Source organism: Triticum dicoccoides, chromosome 1A (genome assembly GCF_002162155.2).
Source record: "Triticum dicoccoides isolate Atlit2015 ecotype Zavitan chromosome 1A, WEW_v2.0, whole genome shotgun sequence".
NCBI lineage: Eukaryota > Viridiplantae > Streptophyta > Magnoliopsida > Poales > Poaceae > Triticum > Triticum dicoccoides.
In genome coordinates this window covers 605,001,415-605,021,190 of record NC_041380.1, presented here as the reverse complement: position 1 = coordinate 605,021,190, position 19,776 = coordinate 605,001,415, and the positions used below count along the sequence as shown (strand labels likewise).

Genomic DNA, 19,776 nt, shown 5'->3' with positions numbered 1-19,776 from the left:
GACCACCCTCGTGGCAGGGTCTAGCACGGCTCCGGTGACCCACTCGCCCTCGAGCTGGGGAAGAGCCTCCTTATTCAGACTAGGTGGCGTTTGGGAGCACATGGACAATGTTGGTTCGATGAAGACAATTCATAACGCTGATCGAGCATCCATCCAACTATACTCTTTTTTTTACTCAAACAGAAAGTAATAAAATTATTACAAATGCTATGACAGATCATCAAGTAATAATATTACTCAGAGTTCTAGGCTGAAAGGATACCCACCATGTCTCATCAAGTTCTAGGTGGAAAAGAACTGCAGTCTTGCTTCTCCATCAAACAAGATGCATGCATGTCATTTTCATCCCTTTTGCTTGTTCACATCTCCTCTTGCTTGTCCAGTCCCACAGAAGTAGCAACATGCTGATATCCATCTCGCTTGCTCGCTCTCTCAGCAGCGTGCTGATATCGTCGTATCAAGGGAAGACTCTCAACGGTTACAAGATATCCGTCATACTTCACTATTTTAGGACCGGAAGGCAGGGCACAATAACCGAGAGCATTAATAACAAGAATACCCGCCAACGCAGTCCACTTGGTCACCTTCTTGGTCCTGGTTATCTTGCGCCTACAGGTAGGTGGGATGAGACGGTAAGAATTACTTATTGCGCCTACAGGTATATATGAACTATAGGAGAAGAAAAAAACTTCTATGTTTCCATGTGGTTGATATATTGTACCATTGAGGGTCATGTGGTCTAGGCTCGATTTGGGTAGAGATATACTTGAGCAGACTCCTATCCCGCGACGAGGTCGCGGAATCGGCTTCGACAAGGGCCATGACTTCGTACAACTGCTCCTTCTTCAGCTGGATTAGCTCCGCACGGTGTTCCTCCTTCATGGTGTGGGTGAATTTGGAAGCCTGCAAGCGCAGCAGCTCCCCCATCCGCTGGACTAGCGAACCACGGTGTTCCTTGTCTAAGGCGAGGATGGATTTGGAAAGCTGGAAACACAGAAGCAGCATTTGACAAGGCATGCGGTCTACGTAGAGGAAACACACCTTATATCTTGCACAGGAAAATATAAAATATTTGGAGACAAAAAGGATGTCGATTTTACGGACATATTGACGCATCCATAGCAGTTGATTATCTAGGTACAGCAAATTAGTTGGGAGACAAAAAGACCTCGAATTTCACCAAAATATCTAGGGCATTCAAGCAAGGCAGTTGATCATCTACCAATGCCACGGCACAGCAAAACGTGAAACTCGTTGGAGACAAAATTATGCCGATTTTACAAAACTATCAACGGATTATTCATGCATCTTGTAGCTACTAATGGAAATCAATGAAACATATGCCTGTTTTAAGGATACCCGTGCATCCCTGTGATATACTGTAGAGAGGCAGAGAGCAGAGAGCAGATCAGAGGTGAGGAGCTCCATCAACAACTTGACGTCGGGACGCCACGGACCTACTAGGAAAATAGCGAGCCGGATATGGGACAGAGAAGATACATACATCCTCGGCGTGGACGAGCCGGCGAAGCCCCTGCCCTCGAAGCACCGATGGACGCGGGATCCTCGTGGTCGCCGCCGTGCGGAGAGACGCAGCCATCGTCGCAGGCCTGCACTGCAAACAACAAAGGTGAAAGGTGTAGGGCGAATCACCCAAGCTTAAGGTGATGAGTCCCCTAAAGGTAAAACCGTAAGTACCTTGCTGGTTAGGGTTAGGGTTCCACGTTCGCCTTCCGACGCCAAACGAGGAGCCTTCGTTGATTACGTTCCGCGAGTCGTCGCTTTTTTTTCTTTTCTTTTGCTCGATAAGTTTTTTTTAGGAATTGCTCGATAAGTGACCAGACGCAAAAGCGGCAACAAACCAGGCGCCCCAAATCTGGCCCAAATGCCCGGACTGACTGGCAACTCCATATCCGACCCATACACCCGGATGTGTCTGGATTCGCCCGTCACGTCAGCTCAGCCCGCTATGGTCTGCGCCGCCCCCCAGAAAAACCCCATCCCATCCGACGAATCATAGTCAAACCTCAATCCACACTCGACTTCTCCATTGTCCTCGTCACCTCCGCTTCCTTCCAAACCCTATCCTCCGCTCCGCCATGGCCAGCTCCGATGAGCGCTCCCACAGTGTGCCTGATCCGGTCGACTAGGATGGTCTCGTCAAAGAGAAGGACCGCGGATCTAGCTCCGACGCGCCGGACCATGAGGAGCTCGCGCTATGCATCACCACGGAGCACTCATGTGTGGACACCGGCGGGAGCTCAAGCTCCCTCGCGTCCGCCACGAGCTCCTCTACCTCCCTCAGCAGAACGCGAGGCGCGATCAGCTGTCCTGCACTGCGCTGCTCCAAACCCGAAGCCCGGGCATCTCCCCTTTCCCTTAGGCGCGCGCACCACCCGGGCAGCGGATGGTGCTTGCGCCCGTGGTTGCAGTGCGGATGCGCAAGCCAGAGTCGGAGACGAAGGCGGCCCGACATGAGCGGCAGTGGGCGGCGGCTTTGGCGACGTTCGGCTCTTCCCGCGAGTGGGCGCGCTTCGGCCCCGTCGACCCAGAGGAGGCGCTCATCCACGAGGTCATGTGGCGGTCGATGACCGGCGGAGACTGACATGTGGTGCCCCCGCCTCGGTCTCGAGGCATCCGAGCTCCTCGCCTAGGAGAAGGGACCACCACCGCCAATGGCGCCCGCCACACGAATGAACACCAACGCCACCTTCGCCACCTTCCTGGGTACCACCTTCCTGGGTACATTTCGTCCACATCGGAGAGCGGCACCACCATGGACGACGACGGCGACAACAACCCTCCTGCCGCCGACATGTACATGGCCGTCGCGCCGCCAACAGCAAGGGCAAGGGCTCGGCCAAGAAGCGGTGAACTCTGGCCGGCCCCTTTATCTATGTTTAGATTATTTTATAGTTGTTTAATGTTCTATTTAGGTTGAATTTGAACTCCGTGGGCCTTTTGGATGAACTTTGTGGATGTCCGATGCCCAAAATGCTACGTTCTGTGCTATCTCGTATGATCTAGATACTTTGCATGTGTTTGTATGAAGAATGGATATGACATCTGAGGTTTGTGGTTCTGGAGAGGGCAAAATGGCAACTTCTCATGCAGTGTTCGTTTTAAAAAAAAAAGGTTTGCCCCGGCCTCTGCATCAGAAAGATGCATACGACCATATTATTAATAAGCAAAAGATCCAACAAATGTCTTATAGTCTCGAACAAAAAAGGTTGTGCTCAACACAGAGCACGAAAGCAACAAACCGGACAGCCACAACCGGCAGGCAAATAAAATAGATAGGAAACTAAACACCTATTCTATTACATGACCGCCATCCAAACCGGTTGAATATAACCCGAGCTATCGTATCCCATCGGATAGATTCAGTAACCAAATGCTCCCTGGCCTCCGTGGGAGTGAGTAGCGACCACATACGGATGAGTGCAGTGGCCCTGAAGATAACCTGCAAGAAACGAATATTTGTTGTTCTGTTAAAAACCAAATCGTTTCTGCAGTTCCAAATTGCCCATAGTAAAGCACATACTCCTACACGGATATATCCCGTTGTTACTACGTTAATTCCATCTAACCACGTCCCAAATAACGTGTTGATGGAATTCAGAAGAGATATATTAAAGGCTATGTGGACCGATCTCCACAAAATCTTAGCCAGAGGGCAATCGAGAAAGAGGTGTCTGATTGACTCATCACTATCACAAAAACTACATTTTTTAGAACCCAACTAATTGCGTTTCGCCAAATTGTCTTTAGTTAAGATGACCTGTTTGTGGACAAACCACATAAACATTTTGATTTTTAAAGGCACTTTGACTTTCCAAACATGTTTCGAACTAGGAATAATGCTAGCATTGATAATATCCAAATACATGGATTTAACCGAAAACTTCCCATTTTTAGCTAGTTTCCAGCATAATGATCTGGCTGTTGAGAGAGTTGGACCTCCATCAATCTTCTCATAAGATGGAGCCAAATTTCCCAACGGTGTCCCACTAGCGTCCTCCTGAATTGAATATTAAGAGGATTTGACTATAGTACTGTTGCAACGTAAGCATCTCTTCGCTGAACAATACTATATAGAGAAGGATATTGGATTGCTATGGGCGTCTCCCTAGCCATGTATCCTCCCAGAATCTACAAATTTTGTCATATTGAAAAAGGCTACTTTTACTCGCATGAGTCCCTTCCAAAAAGGCGAATCAGTCGGCCTTACCGTCACCTGGGACAAAGTTTTGGACTGGAGGTACTTATTACGAAGAATCTGTGCCCAAGTAACATCCGTCTCTACAGATAACTTATATAGCCACTTGCTGAGAAGACATCTGTTCTTCACCTCTAAATTTTCAATGCATAGACCCCCTTGGTCTTTCGACCTACAAATGATATCCCACTTAGCAAGTCTGTATTTTCTTTTTAATTCGTCGCTCTGCCAGAAGAAACGCGATCGACAGAAATCTAGCCTTTTTCGTACCCCAACTGGTACTTCAAAAAAGGACAATAAAAACATAGGCATACTTGTGAGAACCGAATTAATCAAAATCAATCGTCCTCCATATGGCATAAGCTTGCCCTTCCAGCAGCTCAGTTTTTTCTCAAATCGATCTTCATTGCTCTTCCACTCTTTGTTAGAAAGCTTGTTAGATTGGTATACCCAAATACGTGAAGGGTAAAGATCCCAATTCACACCCAAACAATTCTTTGTAAGCATGTTGTTCTTCTTTTAGCTCTTCCAAAGTAAAACAATTCACTTTTGTGGAAGTTAATCTTCAACCCCGATAATTGTTCAAACAAGCATAATACTAACTTCATGTTTCTAGCTTTACCCAGATCATGCTCCATAAAGATAATAATATCATCGGCGTATTGTAGGATAGACACTCCCCCTTAAACTAAATGTGGGGTGAGGCCATCTACCTGGCCATCTTCCTTGGCCCTTCCTATTAGGATTGTCAACATGTCAACGACAATGTTGAACAAAATCGGCGACATCGGATCTCCTTGTTGTAGACCCTTGCGTGTCTGGAAATAATGACCTGTGCCATCGTTAACCATGATTCCAACACTTTCTTTTCGCGTGATCGGGTCTACCTGGTCTCTCCAGGCCTGATCGAATCCTTTCATACGCAAAGCCTGCTGAAGAAATGGCCATTTTACCTTGTCGTACGCCTTCTCAAAATCCACTTTGAAAATCACCCCATCTAGTTTTTTCGTGTGGATTTCATGGAGCGTTTCATGCAGAACCACAACCCCTTCTAGGATGTTCTTGTCTGGCATGAAAGCAGTTTGGGATGGCTGCACCAAAGAATGCGCAACCTGTGTAAGCCTATTAGTCCCAACTTTGGTAAAGATCTTAAAGCTAACGTTAAGAAGATAGATCGGTCTAAATTGCTCAATCCTCACAGCCTCTGTTTTCTTAGGAAGCAGAGTGATAGTGCCAAAATTCAAGTGGAACAACTGCAACTGTCCCAAGAAAAAAATCCTAGAACATCGGGACCAAGTCCCCCTTAATGATGTGCCAGCACTTTTTATAAAACTCCACCGGGAAACCATCTGGACCTGGAGCTTTATTATTTTTCATTTGGGAGATTGCATCAAACACCTCTTTCTCCGAAAAAGGAGCTGTCAAAATGTCGTTCTCGTCAACTGCGAGCTGAGGAACATCCTCAACCCTTGACTCATCCAAAGAAACACAATTGTCCTCAGAAGGCCCAAACAACTGCCTATAGTAATTGGTAATATATTCTTTAAGGTTCTCCTGCCCTAAAATCATTCCCTCATTTTGCTCAAGCTAAAAGATTCTCTTCTTCAGTGTCAGTGGAAGCGCCCGGACGCACCCACGGTCTTTTGGGAGCAGGAATTTTCCAACCCTGGTTGTAGATGCTCTTATTCATGCAGGGCATTTCAAACGCATAGATTCCATGCTAGCATCTCAAGTAGTATGTACGTACGTATCTCAAATAAAACATGTAGGTGTAATACATACTCCTTTTGTTTCTTTTTACTCAGTGTATAAACTTTGTTTGAAGTCAAAATACGTAAAGTTTGACATACTTTATCTTAAAAATATCAACATTTACAATACAAAAATTATATAGTATGAAAATTAATTTCATGATGCATCTTTTATTTTTTGCGAGACAACTTCCAATTTATTCATCTTCAATCATGGCAATACAAGGCGCACCGTTGTCATCATCCCTCCATCGCCGGAGTCGGGCACAACTTGTTGTAGTAGACAATCGAAAAGTCGTCGTGCTAAGGCCCCATAGGACCAGCACTCCCAGAACAGGAACTGTCGCCGATGAAGAATAACGTAGATCGAAAGGATCCAAATCGAAGACACACGAACGTAGATGAACAATGACGAGATCCGAGCAAATCCACCAAAGATAGATCTGCCGGAGACACCGCCGTCTCGCCTTCCTGAATAGGACACAAACCCTAACAAGATTGAGAAAAATGACTAAAAACGGAGCCCTCCCGCCGGCCCTTGCCATGATCCACCACGCCTCCATGGCCCTAGGGCCACCAGAGACGATGCGGACCTGCGCCGGCGCCGTCGAGAGGTACAAACCCTAACTTTCTTTCATGATCCATCTAATGACAATGATTTCATATTCTGAATGTTGATATTTTTTCTTATATAGTCGATCAAGCTTTAGGAAGTTTGACTTCATAAAGGTTTTATATGCATATGCAGATTAAAAAGAAATGAACGTTAGTAAAAGTACACGCCTCATGCGTTGTTGGTTCTGGCCCGCCTTGTCGCCTCCGAATTCCGATCCAACGAACGAGTACACAAAACAACTTGGTACTGCTAGCTGCTTCCCTTCATTAGTCCATGTAATGAAAAAATATTATTGTTGGATTATCATAACTTTCCGCTTAGTGCAAAGTGAACTAAGCAAAATACCATTGTGTCCTTTCCGCTTCCAGGCAACCGAGCATGCATCATAAAGAGACGAACGAAGGTGAGGGACTCCCGACGTTGAGGTGGCTGAGGGCAGAGGGCGACGACAATGAGACAGTCCCCATGGCAGGGTCTAGATCCTCGCCCTCGAGCTGGGGAAGTACGTCCTTGTTCAGATAGGGTGACGTGCGGGAGCACATGACGATGCTGATTCGATGATAACAATTCATACGATCGTGAATTCATGCAACGTAAAGAATAATATAGCTTGCAGCAACATCGCAAATATATTACAATGCTATCAAAGATAGGGATGCAGAGCGACGCCGGATCCGCCCCACCTCCAAGTCAAAATATCTCAGGCTAGTTATAAATTCTTCCGGCCAGATTCAGCTTAATTTGAATTAATGTCATATTTATGCGGGCTTATGCGGGTTGCCTGCCTGCAGCCCTAATCAAAGATCATCCAGTATAATATTACTCAAGGTCTAGACTGAAAGGATACGTAACATGCCATGTCTCAAGTTCTAGACTGAACGGATATATAACATGGTGCCGGAAAAGAACTGATATTCGTCTTGCTTCTCCTTGAAACAAGATGCATGCATGTCATCTTCAACCCATCTCCTATTCAGCAGTAGCAACAGGCTGATAAACATCTTGCTTGTGCACTCTCTCAGCAGCCTGCTGATATCCTTGTATCATGGCTAGACTCTCGGCAGTAACAAGATATCCTTCATACTCTACTATTTCAGGACCGGAAGCCAAGGCACAATAACCGAGCGCATAAATAAGAACAATACCCGTCCACGCAGCATAACGAGCCACCTTCTTGTTTCTTGTTAACTTGCGCCTAGAGGTAGGTGGGATGAGAACGTAAGAATCATTTATGTAGCAGAGGAAGTATGGAGAGCAAACCTTTATGTCTGCATATAGTTGATATTGTACCATAGAGGGTCATGTGGTCTAGGCTCGATTCGTGTAGAGAGATCCTTGAGCAGACTCCGGTTCCGCAAGAAGGTCGCTGAGTCGGGGTGGCCGCCGGCAATGAGATCATAGAGCTGCTCCTTGTACTGCCGGATAACGGACGCACCATACTCTGAGCCACGGTGTTGCTTCCAAAGACGGCTGGATCTGTCAATCTGGAAACACAAAAGCAGCAGCATTGAGAAGTGATAACAAAATAGTAGTCTGGATCGAGGTTTAGGATTTCGTTTTGAAAGATATACCGCCCCGGAATGAAATTGGCGAAATTCGGCTTGTCGGAAAATTTTAGAAAATTCCAGACAAACCCAAGTTTTGAATTCTTGAACAAAAAATGAGTGAATTTTGAATGAAATTGTCCCAAAAATTAAAATCCTGCAGCAACTAGAATACAGCAGAACCAAGTTGAACAGCAACGATCCATTGATTGCTTATACATATGTGAATCAAAACTGTCCAAGTCTCGCGCTGCCCATGCAGGCGCACCTGATGCTGCAATATCCAGTTTAGTTCTGGCCGCCGGACAAGCGCACCTGCGGTCCCAGCCAACTGCTAGCACGCCGCGTCATGGAAGAAAGCGTACATCAGGCGCGAGGACAATGGGATCCAGGAAGAGGAGGCGCATCTGGTACGAGGATGACGCCACCGCTTACAGAAGAACCGAGGAATTTGACATTTTTTAGGGTTGGTAGCTCAGTTTCAGCCTTTCACATCACCAGAAGAGCAACACAGGTTGGGCGGGCTGGGCCAAAAATTCAAACGGGACCGAAATTTTTGGACAGCAATCTAATCTACCGGGCCAGAATGAAATGGGTGGATTTCGCTGGAATTTTGTATTTTTTTCTGGCCGAAATCCAAAACTCTAATCTGGATGAGACATGTGGTCTGCATATGAACAAGGAATACACCTTGATTAAGGATGGCAATGGATAAAGTATGACGCGGTTACAATAATCCCACCCATACCTATATTTTCCATGAGCGTAAAATCATACTCATACCCTACCCATCAGGTAAATATCCAAGCCCATGTCCATACCCTATGGGTATCCATGCCTGATGAGCACCCATCAGGTAGATCAACACAACATCGAAGGGTGGTGGTATATTTGCTAGTGCCGTGTGTGGTGGAGGTACGAGCCACCGAGAGGTTTCTATGGTTGGGGATGTTTTTTAGGGGACCATGGTTGGGGAATTGCTTATTGGGAGGAGGATGAGGTAGGGGTATTGATCTTACATAAAATGACTAGGTAGCTTAGGGTTTATAACACATGTGACCCACCAGCAGTAAGATAATCGGGTATTGTCTCGGTGTATCCATGGGCACAAAATCACACCCGTGTCCTGCCCACGAGTAGTTGGGTACGGTTCGGACACTGTCCATGGATATGAAAATGTGCCCATACCTTATCCATGCGGGTCAATACACATACCCATGGATAAAATTGTTATCCTCAACCTTGATTATATCTTACACACGGCAAAATATAAAACTAGTTGGAGTCCAAAAGATGTCGTTTGCCTGTGTTTAAGGATACCCGTGCATCGCTGTGTAATAGTATTTGGAGAAGAAGAGAGGAGCACCACCGGTCAGACCTAGCTAGGAAAATAGCAAGCCGGACATGGGATACCTGCTGGACGTGGCGAAGCCCCTCCAGTGGAAGACGCATGATCCTCCTCCCCGCTGCGCGGAGGGAAGCCGCCATCGTCGCCCCGCTGCAAGATTCCTCGAGAAATCAGGCCGGCCGGGTTGGAACCTATATATACCTTGCTAATCGAAACTGATTAGGGCTAGGGTTCCTCGTTCGCCGACCTTCCGCCGACTATAAGGACAGGAAGCGATCGTGCAGAGTTTTTTTTTTCTTCTCTTTTTTGAGAACCTTGTTGTGAAACAAATCTTTCCTTTTATTTAAGGGAATCCATCTGTCTATCTATTATAATTGCTGTTTAAAAAGATTCTGCTAGATAATACTCACAATTAGATATCGATCACAAAAAAAAACATCAATGCCGCTACTTCCCGGCCACGAGTGGAGATGTAGCCCGTCGGAGAGCAGTGCAACTAGCGATAGAAATGGGTGTGCCGTGTGCGGAAGCTGGAGGTTGAGCTGGATTATAAGGGAGTAGTAAGGGCATCTTCAAGGCAGATTCGTAAACTGCCCGTATCTGTTTAGATCGCGTTGCCGGACCATGGAAGCCATCCAACGCAAAGTATGTATCAGTCCGCGTGAAGGAAGCGTTTTCTCCCGCAAACCAGAGACAAACGTGGGGGAGGTTTATGGGAGTTCGGACACCAGACACATAGGACTCCGACACCCCCGGCCCACCCAAACCCTTCCCAGACCTCGCGGCTTCATCCCTCCCGTTTTCTCTTCTTCCCACATTCTCTCTTGCCTTCCCCGCCACGCCACACCCCTGCCAGAACTCTACGTCTCCGTCACCTCCAGTGGTCGTTCAACCCCCGTCCTCTTACCGCGCTGCGAGGTACCATCAGCTACTGCTATACTTACCATGCCCGACTATTCTTTCTAGCAATGGATTCCGATTTGAAGTACATATACAAGCACTATGTTGAGTCATCTAATGGCTCGTCGAAGGAGGAGGGGTACTCCGATGAGACATCGATGATGCAGTCGGTCTTTCAAGACGTGGAGAGTGTGGAGGAACATGTTCTCAATTTAAAGGGCTCGATCAAGGGTCATCGAGTGCTCAACTGCAATAGGGCGCGCGGCCATTTGACATTGATGGCCGATTACTTTGTTCTGGATGCACTCTTCGCTGAACATTTTCGCCATCATTTTCGGATGCGCAAGATTTTTTTCGATCGTTTGTACCATGACGTCCGGTCCTATGATAACTACTTCATCCGGAAGAAGGACGCCACAGGAACTATTGGGTTCTCTGGTTACTAGAAGTGCACGGCCGCACTCCGGATGCTTGCATATGGCAGAACCACCGATTCGTGGGACGAGTACCTACGGATGTCTGAGACCACATGCGGAGATGCCATGATCAGGTTTGCAACTACCGTGGTCGAGGTGTTCGAACCTCTGTACCTGAGAGAACCAACTATGGCAGACACCAAGAGGCTCTCGACAATCTCAGAAGCAAGAGAGTGGCCAAGTTTGCTTGGGTCTCTTGACTGCATGCATCACAAATGGAAAAACTTCCTGAAGGTTTTACAAGTGCAATATCAAGGTCGTGTTAAGAAGGCTACCATCATTCTTCAAGCAATAGCATCACGGGATCTTTGGATTTGGCACGCTTTTTTTGGCATGCCCGGGTCTCACAATGACATCAATGTGTTGGAGCGATCGCCGTTGTTTGCGACGCTGACTGAAGGACAAGCTCACCAAATACTTCGTTTTTTAAAAGTTTGCACTCCCGCCCAAATGCTCTGCCATGCAAATGGAGAGCCCTTCTTGAGTTCGCAGTTTAGCAACTCACGGGAGGGGAAATATTTAGATCGGAGTACCCTTGCACATAATAAATCATGATACTCAATGAGTCTGCAACACTGTTTGGCCAGCATTGCTAGATTAAAACTATGAATGTCACGGAATCCAGTTCCACCCCTATCCTTCAGGATACATATTTTCACCACGCGAACCAGTGCATCTTGTGTTGGTGTTCCCCATCACTGCACCAGTAGTGCGAAATAGCATCAGTGGTCCCCTTGCAAAATTTCTTCAGAAATTTAGACACACTCATCGCATATGTAGGAATGGCCTGGGCCGGCGCTTTAATAGCTTCCTTGCTTCCATAAGATAAAGTTCCCTCTTTGCATCCATTTATGAATTTTCTGAATCCTCTCAATTAGATGTTTAAAGCAATCCACTCGGTCAACTTGGACCGTAGGCGGAAGGCCCAAGTATTAGAACTCAGTCATGATATCTAGTGTTTGACATACCTCCACTTTGTCATCAACATCTGTATGACTTTGCTACACTCACCATCCATCCTGAGGCTAAACAGTAAGCATCCAGAATTCTTTTCTGTGTAGTTGCATTTTCAGCATCTGTCCTCATAAGAACCAAAGAGTCATCAGCAAATAACAAATGAGAGATAGTAGGGGAATCACGGCACACCAGGACACCTTTAAGATTACCAATTCCTTCCTCGAAGGGGATCAAGTTTGAAAGCCCTTTCGCGTGCATCTTCGTGGGGCTTTTTTTTGGGCACACACATGAATAGATTTTCCTTAAAAAAAACCACATGAATATATCCGAGTGATCCAGCTCATGCGGATCCTACGGCATAGAAGGCGGCTTATTTTACTCAGATTTCGTAGTAGTCGCCCTTTTTTATACCCAGGATCTCCGCCCAACACCGTAGTCTAGTCTAGTCACTGACGCGTGCGCGCGGCGTTCCCCCATCGTCCCCATCCCGCCGCCCATCCCATGGCGACCCAATCCCCCAGCCCTACCACGGACCCAGCACCCGCTCCGCCGCCACCGCCCCCCGGCCTCCGCGCGGGGCTCTACGCCGACCGCACCGAGGTGAGCTCCGAGAAACCCTTCCTCTCCGACCAGTTCGTTCCTTCGTTCCTATGGTGTATGGTGTGCTACCACAACTCCAGTCGCCTTGTTAACTCACTTCCGCCATGGATTGATTGACCTCTCTCACCTCTTGCTGTGCGTGTGTCTGGATCTGCAGCAGCAGCAGCGCGATGAAGCCAACCAAGTCAGTGAGATCCAAAGTCGGGGAGTCTCTGCCTGCTACCTTGAGCACTGATTTCAATTTCAACAACCAGGTTGGGGGGCAGAAACCTTTTGCTGGGACATGCAACAGTAACAGATCTAGCGATCTAGCAAACGAGATAGATGATCTTGTGCTGCAACCAAGGTATGATGGCGTGAATGGGCCAAAGATGGTCTAATTCTCTGACTTCCTGGGGATCGTTGCTTCAGAACGACAACCTAGACAACGTCAGCCCATTGCTGCCCTGCCGCAAGATGATCGTAACGGTAACAAATCTGACAAAGTCAACTCATCAAATTTCCCCATAACTATGGACGAGGCTGATGTATCAGATTTCCAATATGATTCTGACCATGTGCCATCTCCACCAGTTTCTTCTTTAAGAAGCCCATCTCCACCCGTTGAAGAAGAACCAAAGGGAGATGTGTTAGTCAAATCCTCCCCTGAAAAGGTGGATGCTGCATTGGCGCATGCCATTGTGTGGGAGGGAACAATTCAGCTTACTGGGTCTTCACTCACAAATGTTGTTGCTATCTTCAAAAGGTTTGTTTCATCTACCTTGCTTATAATAATCACACACAATTCACTTTTGTTAGAGAGGCACACAGCTAACTAGCTACAAGGTGTACTTTCATTTGTAATTCCTAGTATATTTTTAGCAAACAACGCACCGGTTCATTATGGAGAGCATCGCATATGTATGCATCCCGGAGTTTTGGCAGCACTCTTATTTCATTGTTATGTTGCTTATCTATTGTAGCGGTGAAAAGCCATCTACAAATGAGTGGCCCGGCTCTCTCGAGATCAAGAAAAGAGTGAGCCTCGGTGTTTTTGAAAAATTGCTTGGACTGCTTCGTGAATCCAGGAAACGTACTATAATGGTAACTATTATTTCTATGTTGTTTCTTTTACTGATATATGGTATATGCACATCCTTGCACATTTTTCTTGCAAACAGTTGTTTCTATCACATTTACATGATAATAATTGATTGTAAGCACCCAGTGGAAACATGTGCTCTTGAGTGTGCTTCGGTGTGGTTACGTCTTACATCATAGCTGCATAAACTGAATTGACGTGAAGCCAGAGTGTACCGGCCTGTTCACAGTCTGGTTCCTGGAATGCCATAAAATGGAAGTTTAGACACAACTATGAGTTGATGTGATTGAAGTCAACGTGGCTGACTAAGAAGGGATGGTCGCGAGGTTGATCATTCCCACCCACCTGGGTTAAATATATAGGACAACACGAGTTTTGCAAGTTTTGACCAACGTGGCGTCCACCGTCTCATCTTTTCCCATTCTCAGATTCTCCTAGCTTTTCAGCAAATTTTGCAAGTTTGCCTTGCGTACACGCGAGTGCCCTAGATGCAACGTCTTGAGCATGTCCCATGCCTCCTTCACTGATTTCTTCGGTATATGATGCTGCTGCACATCCATCGGCATCACCGAGAAGATGGCCGTGATAGCCTGGCGATCCTTTCGATATAAGGCACCACCCTTCAGGTACTCGTCACCGCCGGAGTCGACGGCTTCCCATAGCTCATTAGCCTCGAGCACCCACTCCATCATGGTCGCCCACATCACGAAGTTTCCACGGTCGAATCGTGGATACTCCGATCTCGTCGGAGCAGCAATTATTTTAGCTGCACCGGAGTACTCCACCAACTGCTTGGTCTTCTCGTCGTCCGACATGATCTTCCGTTATTAGAAAATCAACCTTGCTCTAGATACCAATTGTTGGCCTAGTCCCGACGCCGAGTACTTTCCGGGTACTTCCCGGCGACGGTGAATGGATGTTGAACGATGACGAAGCAAAGCAACGTTGGCTGTCTTGGATTCCACCCCGAGTCGGCTGAAGCAATAAACAAAGGTAGCACGTTTGATCCAACTTGATCTACTAGTACTCACGCACACCTTTTCCAAGACGCACGTACAACAGCCAATCCATCCTTGCTTCGATTGATTACGCCGGGAACAGACACGTACGCGAGGAGGCTGGTTTGATGGCCGCAGGAACTTGTCGTTCCTGTTTGCTTTATTGCTTCTCAATCTTTTCGGTTGTACAAGTTACAGGGTTCACGCATGTATATAGTAGAAGCTAGCTGCCTAGGCAATACTACTCGGAGACTAAATCCTACACGGATACATGCAAGAACAAGAAACCTATACGCACACGTATATGGGAGGTTATGTCGTATTTAGTTCCAACAATCACCCCCCTAAACACGAAGTCGTTACGTCACTGTTCCGGCACCGATCCTTTTTTGCATTTCCAAGAACTTATGTCCATCCAAAGCCTTGCTTAGGATGTCCGCCAGCTGATCATCAGTGCAACCGTAGTTGACCTTCATCTTACCTCTTCTGCGCAATCCTTGGTGTAATGATACATCGTATCAATGTGCTTACTCCTATCATGCCGCACTGGATCCTCGCATAGAAACGTTGTAGACTCACTGTCAACATTGAGCACCACTTGTTCCGGATCTCGTTCCATGAGATCAGAGTGTAGCCTCACTAGCCACACACCTTGATACTCCACTTCACTCGATGTCACCATTTTATGCTTTCGTGATAGCCAGCTTACTATGCTTTCACCAAGGAAATAAGCCATGCCCGAGGTACTCTTATGGTCGTCGACAATTCCTTCCTTGTCACTACCACTATAGCCAAGTAGTTTCACCATATCTCCTTCTTGCTCAGCTCAAGACGAGATTCCATTGAAGCGACAATGTGATTGCAATCTTTCATGCCACGGCTTTCAAATACCTTTCTTGCATATGCCACTTGGCATAGTGTGATCTCCTCTGGCTTTTGATGTTCCTCCATCCCGAAGTAGTAACTCAAAATACCAAGATCATCCATCTTGAAAAACTCCTTCATTTGTAACTTGAACTTTGCAATCACCTCTTCATATGCTCCAGTTATCAACAGGCCGTCGACGTAGATGCCAACTAGTAGACGATTCCTTCCTTCACCTCTCTTGTACATTACATACTCTAGTGGGGCTCTATCAAATCCAAGAGAAATCATCGTCCGATCAAGTTTGATGTTCCACGCCCGAGGGTCTTGTCGTAGCCTGTACAAGGTTTGGTGTAACTTCAATACCTTGTGTTCTTCTCCCTCTTTCATGAATCCCGGTGGTTGGTTCACATAAACGTCTCCTTCTAACTCTCCGTTCAAAAACACGGATCTTACATCCATGCGATGTATGCTCCATGATTCCTGAGCCGCAAGAGCTATGTGTAATCTCACCGATTCCATCCTTGCAACGGGAACGAACACTTTTTCGAAGTCCACACTTTGCTCTTGCATGTACTCTTTGGCTACTAGCCTTGCTTTGTGCTTCACGGACCCTTCGGCATCTCTCTTGATCATAAATTCCCACTTGAAATCCATGGCTTTTTTATTGTTGGGAAGATCCACAAGCTCTCATGCATTGTTGTCATGGATCGACCTCAACTCTTCTTCCATTGCCTGACGCCAACCCTCCTTTGTATTTGCATCCTCAAATTCTATCGGTTCGTCGATGCTTAGACACCGCCATCCACTTCATTCCATCTTTACCGGGTCAAGCGTCCGAAGAGTTCTCTCCGAATATGGGTGCAACATCGGCTGTAGAAGTACGGGTGTAGGTGATGATGCCATTTCCTCCATTACTGTCGGAGGCGACGTTGCTTGCGCGGCTCCTTGTACCTTCAGGAGCGATGCGTTGCCACGTGCTTCACACGTTGTCATTGGCTTTTCATCCGCGGGTATCGGAGGCAGTACTTCGCCTTCTCTCGCATGAAAATCTTCAAGTGACACGGACAATAGAGGACGTCTAGACGTGTTTGCTTCTGCTGTTAGGCTGTCACCTAAATTGCTGCTCACTAAACCAACGTCTAGGCCTTCTCCCGCTTCTTTCCATAGGTCACAAGCTGTTCCATTGCTTCCTGGTGGACGGCTGCTACAAAAGCCTTTAGGCCTCCACGCTGCTGCTCTACATGGTCCACGACCTGCTGGTTTGAGCCAACGTGAGTTGCCCTCTTCCTGGCCTATTGGGGGCCTACTCATTTCTTTTAGGCTGCTTCCTGGCCAGCCTTGAGCCTTCGGACTGCGTGCGCGTAGCCTACCAGGCGTTGCTCTCCAAGCTTCTCTCGCTGGGAGACAGACAGCTCCTGTTTGTAGGGCGCCTCGGCTACTTTCTGACGCCGATATGACAACCGCGACACCCTCGCCTCGGTATTCTTTGCACGCATATGCATCCGCTCTAGCACCAGCATACTATGCTCCATGGACTTCAGGCGTCACGTATGCCGATTTATCTTGTGTGCACGTCGTATAAAGACTGCTTCTCCATGGCCGAGCACACGCGGTAATTGCTTCATCCGCTTCAGTGAAATTAGCGCGTATGCCCTTAACATCGATGTAGGTTTCAGAATCACCCCCCGCGTCCGTAGCATCGACATGAGTTTCTGAACCATGATCTTGAGAGTGAACTTTTTCTTTAAAGAGCACGACAATTTCTTTAGCCGACACTTGAAGAACTGGATCGTCCTTGTCCACGAGTTCACGCATCAACATCATGTCACTTTCATCTCCTTGCTGGGCCATGAGGGCATTCTCCTTCGGGGGATTCTTACACTCCGACTTGAAGTGCCCGAGCAGATTACAGTTGTGGTAGCGGATCTTCCTCTTGTCGAACTTTTTCTTCTTTGGCTTCTTCGACTGATCGTCGATGTCCTTTGCGGGACGGTACTTTCTGCCGCTACCGGACGCCTTGTCGAAATTGTTCTCTTTGGAAACCATTGCCTGCCACTGAGCGCGCGTAAGCATCAGGTACTCATCCTGTTTCGCGTCGCCTTGACTCAACTTCATCCGCCGTCATGCGCCTTGAAGCGACCAACCAGATCATCCAAAGTGAGAGTCTTAAGATCAACGCATTGCTCGATCACTGACACAATCGGCATGTGTAGCGCGGAGGAGCGGCACGTATAAAATGCAGGACCACAGAGATGTCCTCCAACTTGTCTCCGAGACTGCGAATCCTGTTAACCATCGAAGCAACCCTCGCCGCGAAGGCGTCCACCGTCTCATCTTTTCCCATTCTCAGATTCTCCTAGCTTTTTAGCAAATTTTGCAAGTTTGCCTCGCGTACACGCGAGTGCCCTAGATGCAACATCTTGAGCATGTCCCATGCCTCCTTCACTGATTTCTTTGGAATTAGATGCTGTTGCACGTCCATCGGCATCATCGAGCAGACGGCCGTGATAGCCTGGCGATCCTTCCGATATAAGGCACCACCCTTCAGGTACTCATCACCGCCGGGGTCGACGGCTTCCCATAGCTCATTAGCCTCGAGCACCCACTCCATCATGATCGCCCACACCATGAAGTTCCCACGGTCGAATCATGGATACTCCGATCTCGTCGGAGCAGCAATTACTTTAGCCGCACCGGAGTACTCCACCAGCTGCTTGGTCTTCTCGTCGTCTGACATGATCTTCCGTTACTAGAAGATCAACCTTGCTCTAGATACCAATTGTTGGCCCAGTCCCGACGCCGAGTACTTTCCGGCGACGGTGACGACAGATGTTGAACGATGACGAAGCGAAGCAATGTTGGCTGTCTTGGATTCCACCCCGAGTCGGCTGAAGCAATAAACAAAGGTAGCACGTTTGATCCAACTTGATCTACTAGTACTCACGCACACCTTTTCCAAGACGCACGTACAACAGCCAATCAATCCTTGCTTCGATTGATTACGCCGGGAACACACACGTACGCGAGGAGGCTGGTTTGATGGCCGCAGGAACTTGTCGTTCCTGTTTGCTTTATTGCTTCTCAATCTTTTCGGTTGTACAAGTTACAGGGTTCACGCATATATATAGTAGAAGCTATCTGCCTTGGCAATACTACTCCGAGACTAAATCCTACACGGATACATGCAAGAACAAGAAACATATACGCACACGTATATGGGAGGTTATGTCGTGTTTAGTTCCAACACATTTGACAAGAAAACATAGGAAATGGAAAGTCGTGGCAACAATATATATGTATAGCATTATTGTTTACGTATGCATGATCTTGTTTCCTTCTAATATGGCAGTTTATCATCGCTACTACATCTGTGCTACTGGTAATTTATCGAATATCTGAAATGCCACTGAAAAACAGATGCTCCTTATACGATGACTGCTTCTTGAAACTGTACCGTTTTTGTTAGGGACAGGTACAGCCACAGGTGCCCAACTTTAGTTATTAGCATGCTATCAATTTGTTTTAAATAGACTATGCCATTCCTTAGAGGCAGAGTTTTTTATCGATAGAAATATAAGACCTACTACCTTATAGACTCTGAATCATATGATTGCTATTTTTTTCCCAAGTTAATTCATCATAGCCAGTTATATAAGCTTACCTTTGTATCATAACGAAGATAAGACTTATCTCCTGTGGTCTCCATAAGTCACCCCCTATCAATATCCTCTCATCTCCACCCAATAAGGCTGTCCTGTTTATCCTCTCAGCCTCAGGATTATTACGGGGCAAGTACTTCTTAGAGGATGGGAAATGCCGTAAGGGATTAGGAGAGGCTATAGATTAGAGAGATGACTTAGGCTTAGGGAAGAAAAGGCGCAGACAAGTCTCATTACTTGATTACGAATATACAAACTGTAGCTTTATATAGCAGCCTGAGAACAACAAATTTGGAAACAGATTTTTCTCTAAGAGATCGAGATCAAACTAATCCATCTCTAGACAGTAATAAACTCTATGAGCTAGCTATCTAAATTTCTGTACTATTAACTAGCTGGTAGCATAATTAATGATAGCCAAACTTGGGTATTTCCCTGTCGTACTTTGCATAATACCCATCTCGTCCTCATTTCCCTGTCTTCACATACCACACTCCTACGTGTAGTTCCTTCATCATTCAACCCCCTTGCTGCATGCAATACCATTGTCAATACTGTTCCTATGCTTCAACTTAGTCCCATCCTTTCTCTCTCATTATGAGGTCCAAGCAGCCAAGAAACCTCCTCGCGCTGCCACCTGCTGGAGTATGCCGATGCATTTCCAGGTTATGGTCCTAGTCTGCCATGCCATGGAGAAGATAAATATGAGTTTGGGCTGCTATGGCTATTTGGTTGGGTGGAGCCAGTGTGATGAGAGCCG

The 19,776-nt window shown here is 46.9% G+C and overlaps 2 protein-coding genes and 1 long non-coding RNA gene across 3 annotated transcripts in view; 1 reads left to right on the top strand and 2 right to left on the bottom strand.

Annotated features, from left to right (window-relative positions):
* Positions 1-256: 256 nt before the first annotated feature.
* LOC119357184 lies at positions 257-1,600 on the bottom strand. The gene is made up of 3 exons (XM_037624174.1): positions 1,505-1,600; positions 722-984; positions 257-609 (listed from the first exon to the last, which is right to left on the bottom strand). The coding sequence occupies exons 1-3, from the start codon at positions 1,598-1,600 to the stop codon at positions 360-362; spliced, it is 609 nt and encodes a 202-aa protein (XP_037480071.1). The 3' UTR covers positions 257-359.
* A 5,716-nt stretch (positions 1,601-7,316) lies between these two features.
* LOC119349466 lies at positions 7,317-9,619 on the bottom strand. The gene is made up of 3 exons (XM_037617506.1): positions 9,544-9,619; positions 7,877-8,070; positions 7,317-7,781 (listed from the first exon to the last, which is right to left on the bottom strand). The coding sequence occupies exons 1-3, from the start codon at positions 9,616-9,618 to the stop codon at positions 7,556-7,558; spliced, it is 495 nt and encodes a 164-aa protein (XP_037473403.1). The 5' UTR covers position 9,619; the 3' UTR covers positions 7,317-7,555.
* A 3,007-nt stretch (positions 9,620-12,626) lies between these two features.
* The window catches only part of LOC119349460, an 8,438-nt gene continuing 1,288 nt past the window's right edge, over positions 12,627-19,776 (top strand). The window contains exons 1-3 of the long non-coding RNA XR_005169429.1: positions 12,627-12,879; positions 12,985-13,156; positions 13,374-13,494. This is a non-coding gene — a long non-coding RNA (uncharacterized LOC119349460). The remainder of the gene's footprint in view (positions 12,880-12,984; positions 13,157-13,373; positions 13,495-19,776) is intronic.